The 6,000-nt window shown below is 54.6% G+C and overlaps 4 protein-coding genes across 4 annotated transcripts in view; 3 read left to right on the top strand and 1 right to left on the bottom strand.

The window, feature by feature from the left end:
- Positions 1 to 178: 178 nt before the first annotated feature.
- On the top strand, positions 179 to 715 carry G647_01379 (uncharacterized protein; the record flags this gene model as incomplete). Its single annotated transcript, XM_008724779.1, has 1 exon — positions 179 to 715. The coding sequence occupies one exon, from the start codon at positions 179 to 181 to the stop codon at positions 713 to 715; it is 537 nt and encodes a 178-aa protein (XP_008723001.1).
- Positions 716 to 1,573: 858 nt separating this feature from the next.
- On the top strand, positions 1,574 to 2,926 carry G647_01380 (uncharacterized protein; the record flags this gene model as incomplete). The annotated part of the gene is made up of 4 exons (XM_008724780.1): positions 1,574 to 1,592; positions 1,642 to 1,697; positions 1,764 to 1,907; positions 1,970 to 2,926. 4 exons carry the CDS (start codon positions 1,574 to 1,576, stop codon positions 2,924 to 2,926), a joined length of 1,176 nt encoding a protein of 391 aa, XP_008723002.1.
- Positions 2,927 to 3,467: 541 nt separating this feature from the next.
- On the top strand, positions 3,468 to 4,475 carry G647_01381 (uncharacterized protein; the record flags this gene model as incomplete). The annotated part of the gene is made up of 1 exon (XM_008724781.1): positions 3,468 to 4,475. The coding sequence occupies one exon, from the start codon at positions 3,468 to 3,470 to the stop codon at positions 4,473 to 4,475; it is 1,008 nt and encodes a 335-aa protein (XP_008723003.1).
- Positions 4,476 to 5,140: 665 nt separating this feature from the next.
- G647_01382 (uncharacterized protein) overlaps positions 5,141 to 6,000 on the bottom strand; it is a gene marked incomplete at both ends in the record, with an annotated part of 1,576 nt that continues 716 nt past the window's right edge. The window contains 2 exons of the mRNA XM_008724782.1: positions 5,141 to 5,392; positions 5,598 to 5,832. Of these exons, the coding sequence (XP_008723004.1) occupies positions 5,141 to 5,392; positions 5,598 to 5,832 (487 nt within the window). The remainder of the gene's footprint in view (positions 5,393 to 5,597; positions 5,833 to 6,000) is intronic.

A 6,000-nucleotide genomic window follows, 5' to 3' on the forward strand; every position in this document is an offset into this window, starting at 1 on the left:
TTTTAGTCCAGCATTTCTGTACAGGCCTAGTCTCAAGTGAACAAAGCGTTGCGCGATCTCAAATTTGCATATAGAAAGTACTCATATCAACTATCGAATCCTTTAAAGCAACTTTGCTTGCGCCAAGTGCAACGGAACAGGACGAACGAGATCGGCTTTCCACCTCTCTCCTGCTGTTATGGAGATCCATCCAGATTTCAACATACCATGGTGCAAAGCCCTTCTTGAGTCGAACATAACAGACATTGAAATTCCCACCCGACGTCGACTTGATCCGGATGAGAAAATCTCCAACAGCATGTTCCAGCAAACCCTCTACACTCCATTCGCCATCCGTGCCCAGGTCAACTTCAGGCGACCGGCACTCGAATCCGACTCCATTATGCCCTGGGAAATCTGCAACTTACTTTCCCTGGGCTCCGGGATCGACGGCAAGTCAGGGCGAGCACACGGAGGATTTAACGCTCTAGCATTGGACCAGATAACAGGCATGACAGCCTCCGTGATATCAGGTACTTTGGCGCCGGCGACGGCGACCATGACGGTGGACTATAAGGCGGCGATCAATACGCCGGGTGTCGTGCTCTGTCGTTGTTGGGCGGTGGAAAGGCAGGGAAGAAAGACGTGGCTGAAGGGGAGGATCGAGGACGGAGAAGGAAATTTGCTCGCGAGCGCGAAAGCGTTGTTCATTGACCCCAAACAAGCAAGATTATAGACTCGGCCGCTGGAAAAGCCCCAAGATTGCATCTGTCCTGGATCGATCCGCCTAATTGTGAAAGCTGGTCCGCGACGGAGTCTTCAAGGAGCTGAGCGACTCCACCCACAGCAATCAGTGAAAAGCATGAGCCGATGGCAGCATGGGATGTGCACATCTATTACCTGCATTTCTTGATCGCTTGATCCATCAATGTTGGTTTACCCATTCTGCAACCGGTAGACGAGGTTTGTAGTCGGTACTCCGCCTTCTGTCGAGCTCTGTTGCGGGTTCGAAAATGAATCAGTACCAATTGTGGTAGTTGAAGCCTCGCCAACACTACACCAGCACAATGATACGATTGTGGGGGAATTGAATCTTCGACAGGTCCGAGTGGAAGACCACAAACACCTCAGCATGTTTCGCCTGCCGTGCTTGAGTTCCACAGCCTCCGATTGTGGACGATGACACAGTTAGGATTTGTGTTGCTTCATACGCCACGACGTGAATACTATGTGCGGCAGTGTAGGCGAACTGCAAAAGCGCTCAGCGCTGGTGTGTGTACGTCATCTAGATGTGACAGCTCGCTTTTGCTGGCTGGCAAGTATCAGGATGTTTGTCTTCAACCAGAAGATGTGGCATCCGAGTTCCCTGTGGCTGGGTGGTGGCTGTGGTGGCTGCCGCACAGCGATTACATAAACCACTCTTGGCAATCTTGGTGGGCTGGATGTGTGCAGGCTGCCCGACCTTTGACTTCGTTGCGCATGAAGCGAGTGCTTCTCGGGAGTGACAGTTACCGTTGCTGCGGTCTCAACTCGCTTGCACCTCAATTCCTGCTCTTGCTCAAGCACTTGAACTAGAAGACACCAGATCAGCACAATGGCCGAACCTCCCATCGGTGCGACCCCTCCCCCAGGTCCTTGCGCATGGAACTCCTGCTGACACAGGGATCGCAGTTCTCGATGGAGGTACCGGTTTCCTCAAAGTCGGCTATGCCGCCCAGGTATGTCCGGAAAAGTCCTCTTACGCCGCTGTCGACTACGGATCGAGCTAAGCAATCACCGTCCAGAACTTCCCAGAACACCAATTCCCCTCCATAGTCGGGCGGCCCATTCTACGATCGGAAGAGAAGGCAGGGGACATCGTGGTCAAAGATATCATGTGCGGAGATGAGGCTGCAGCGGCGAGGTCAATGCTGCAGATAAGTTATCCTGTACGGTGGACAGCTCCTGAGCCAGTCTATCAGTCGGCGCTGACAAGGACATCTGTTGGTAGATGGAGAACGGCATCGTCAAGAAGTGGGACGACATGCAACATCTCTGGGATTTCACCTTCTTCGAGAAACTGAAGATCGACCCGACAGGCCGCAAAATCCTGCTGACCGAACCGCCCATGAACCCGCTGAAGAACCGAGAACAGATGTGCGAGGTCATGTTCGAGCGCTACGGCTTTGGCGGCGTGTACGTGGCGATTCAAGCCGTGCTTGCTCTATACGCTCAAGGGCTGTCTTCGGGAGTCGTCGTCGACTCGGGCGATGGTGTCACACATATCGTGCCCGTATATGAGTCGACAGTCCTGAATCATCTTACCCGCCGCCTCGACGTCGCCGGCCGAGATGTAACACGCAACCTCATCGCCCTTCTGTTACGAAGAGGCTACGCCCTGAACCGGACCGCCGACTTCGAAACCGTGCGTCAAATCAAAGAGAAACTGTGCTACGTTTCGTATGACCTGGCGTTAGACCAGCGGCTGTCGGAAGATACGACTGTGCTGGTCGAATCATACACGCTACCAGACGGACGGGTGATTCGGGTCGGCTCCGAACGATTCGAAGCTCCGGAATGTCTCTTCCAGCCTCACCTCGTTGATGTCGAACAACCCGGCATCGCTGAGTTCCTCTTCAACACAATTCAATCCGCCGACGTAGACGTCCGCTCGTCGTTATACAAAGCCATCGTCCTTTCCGGTGGTTCCTCCATGTATCCCGGCCTACCCTCTCGCCTGGAGAAGGAACTCAAACAGCTGTGGCTGACGAGAGTCCTCGGTGGAAACCCCGAGCGATTGAGTAAGTTCAAGGTGAGGATCGAAGACCCGCCTAGACGGAGGCACATGGTGTTCTTGGGAGGTGCAGTTCTGGCAAATATCATGGCGGACAAGGAGAATATGTGGGTTAGCAGGCAGGAGTGGGCAGAGCAGGGGCCGAGAGTGTTAGAAAAACTGGGACCCAGATAGCGAGACAAAATGATCTGCTGCATGATAGAGAGGATAGCATGGCCGGGCTCAGTGGGCGCCGAGAAAGCTGCCAAAGCAAAGCCCTGTCTCCAGCAGGACTGGTCGGAACGAAATCACGCCCGATCCAATCGAGGGTCTTCTCAGGCTTGGAAGTCCAAGAAGGCAGACATACAGCCCGATGGCCTCCGACACGAGGAGAGCATGAATGAGACATGGGGAAGCCTTCGCCCGAGGTGGCTGTTGCTGGCCTCGGGGCCTCTGGAAAGCGTTTACGTACTACGTATGTGGATGGAGCCGCATTCAAGCGCAGCCTCGTAGCCTCGTAGCCTCGCAGCCTCAGCCTTGCAGCCTCAGCCTTGCAGCCTCAGCCTCGCATTGCCAGCGTCTCCCCCCACCTTCTCCACATCGAGTGACTGGTCAACTTTATGGTCTGCCTTGCATCACCAGACGCCTTCGCGGTTATCGGTACCTCTGCTTCACATGCAGCGACATCTGTCAAGATGTAGTACCCCACCACCGACATTGACAAACTCTGTGTGACATGTCCCATCAGCCCCGTCAAGTCCCTAGTCACTCCTCATCGCCGTCGAAATCATCCTCCCGGCGAACGACAAGCGGCGGCGGTACGAGCACTCGACCAATATCTCAGCCTCCGCAGCAACAACCCTCAAGCACTACAGCTCCGCGCAGTCTCCTGCCCTCTCCGCACTTCGAAGACGACCCGATCGTTGCGTCCCACCAGCAATACAGCAAGCGCCCCAACCTAACACTCAACGATCCCGAATACTCTGAACACGCCGTGGCCGAATCCGAACACTGCAGCCATGGCCTTGGCTCGGCTCATCCGCAGACTGCCGAATCGATCCCGTCCTTCCAGCCGTTCTTCACCCTGATCGAAGACAGCGTTACAAATGAGCACTATCACCCTACCGTGCATTATATCTTCGCAGACGATGACACGGACATGATCACCGAGGCTGCGTTGAGGAGTCTGGAAGTGTTGGATCCAAGTCAACGAGCCGCGGGCACACACGGACAGTCACAGACGCAAGGACATGACGCCGACCACGAGGATAGCTTAAATGCATCCCGACTTCCGCCCCCGGTTGCAGGAATGCGGGAACACTATATCGTGCTCGATGTGCAGCCCCAGGCTCAGCCTCCTCCTAGCGCGCAGCAGGAAGACAGTTCCGGCACAGCTACCTCCGCATTCACGTACGAAGTTTCATCTGCACATTCCCTAAGTGCGGAATGGCAGGTCCTCCGTACGAGCATATCCACTGCACCTACCATTGGTGACAACCCATCTGCGGAAGACGAAGGCTTGATGCTTCGAATCGAAGGGAGGGGAAACACACCCGGTAACATTATGGGGAACGAAAGGGGAAAGGGCAAAGAAGCCGACGCGGAGAAAGAGAAGGAGAAGGAGACCCTGGAGGAGATGATCGAGCGGTTTCAGCGCCGGCTAGAGGATGTCAGGATGGTCATTGAAGCTGGTGGCGGGACGTCTGGTCTCAATATCGGAGACGGTGCCGGTGTGGAGGATTGATGCCGCGCAGCTCAACGACTTGCCGGGAGATTGATAGGAGGATTTGGACTATAGGAATGGGCGTACCGGGTGTGACTCCCCTCTGGACGGGTGAACTAATCTAATGGGCGGTGCAACGCAAGGCCTCACGGTGTCCGGAGTCATATTTGGATAGCGCTGGCCGGACTCTCGATGGCAGAATAGGTATCTAGGATTCGATTTCTGCGAGCCGGATGAACAGCACTAGGAAAGACAGAAGATATAAGAGGATAGCGTGCAATCGCACTGTTTCGTCTGGTAACTCGCCTCCGCATGGGAGGTTCTTCCCCTGAGGCTCCTAAGGTTGCTTTCACCTCACTCTAACCCCCACATCTGACGTTGATGTGAAAACTGAAGGCGTTCCTCCCATCAGAAGATCATCGCCATCTCCAAGCAATCGGGATTATTGGCTGGCCTTCATCCCATGGGACCGACGCCTTGCCAGACTTCACAGCGCAGAAGAGCAATGTCGCAGCCACGCTTTCGGATGGCATCAGATGAATTGTATCCGTCCCATGATCCGGTGTCTTCAGGTCCACCATCCTGTTTGTTTGCGATTGAAGCGAAAGACGGCCTCTCAGTTTCCTCGCCTTCGAGCCATCGTTCTGACCCGTCCATCTCTGTGCCACTCACTCATAGTTACGGGCCTATATCTCAACCTCGCCACCCTCGACCCAAGCCTTACATTGCCAATAAAGCAAATCATGCTTCTCTCCACACGCCTTGCTTCCGCCTTCGACACCATTCTCCCGCCTGTGACCCGGCATGTCCGTCAACACCTTGACCCCCATGGTTTCTTCCTGACAATACGCCAGGTACCGATACCCACTGGGATACTGGCTCAACCGACGCTCGTCGAGAACAGGCACCTTTGCAGGATTCACGGCGATGAGTTTATCCTGAGGCACAGCACACCGTCGTTGTTAGCCGTGGACACATGTGCTCCGAGTGAAGAAGTAAGTAAGGAAGTAAGTAAAGTGAAAGTAAAGTGAAGTAGAAGCGTAAGTCTCCCTGAAGCACATGTAGAGAGAGAGAGAGAGAGAGGGAGGGAGAGAGGAGGAGACAAGCCTGTGCACTGTGTGTGTATACTGTGTAGGTACATACCTTCTCATACCAATGCCTCACATACCTGGCCCTCCACTCCCGTTCACTCGCGTCGGGCATCCTGATCCAAAAGAAACAAAACCGACAATCACTCTCGGCGTCGACCTCGCACCCCTGGATCGTGAACCTCTGCGTGATGGTGGCTTTCATCTTGGTCACGGCCCGGGTCGCGTCGGGGGAAATGTCCGTGCTGATGCCGTGGCAGCGGTGCATGATGAATGCGCCGGCGTCCATTCTGCGCGGCACGCGCGGACAGTAAGTACTTGAGTATGTGGGGGTAGAATAGAACAGGAGATTGATGTAAACTCATTTTCGCAACGCGGCAAGCAGAAGCAGAAGCAGAAGCAGAAGCAGAAGCAGAAGCAGAAGCAGAAGCAGAAGCAGAAGCAGAAGCAGAAGCAGA

The sequence above is a fragment of the Cladophialophora carrionii genome (genome assembly GCF_000365165.1).
Source record: "Cladophialophora carrionii CBS 160.54 unplaced genomic scaffold supercont1.1, whole genome shotgun sequence".
NCBI classification, from domain to species: domain Eukaryota; kingdom Fungi; phylum Ascomycota; class Eurotiomycetes; order Chaetothyriales; family Herpotrichiellaceae; genus Cladophialophora; species Cladophialophora carrionii.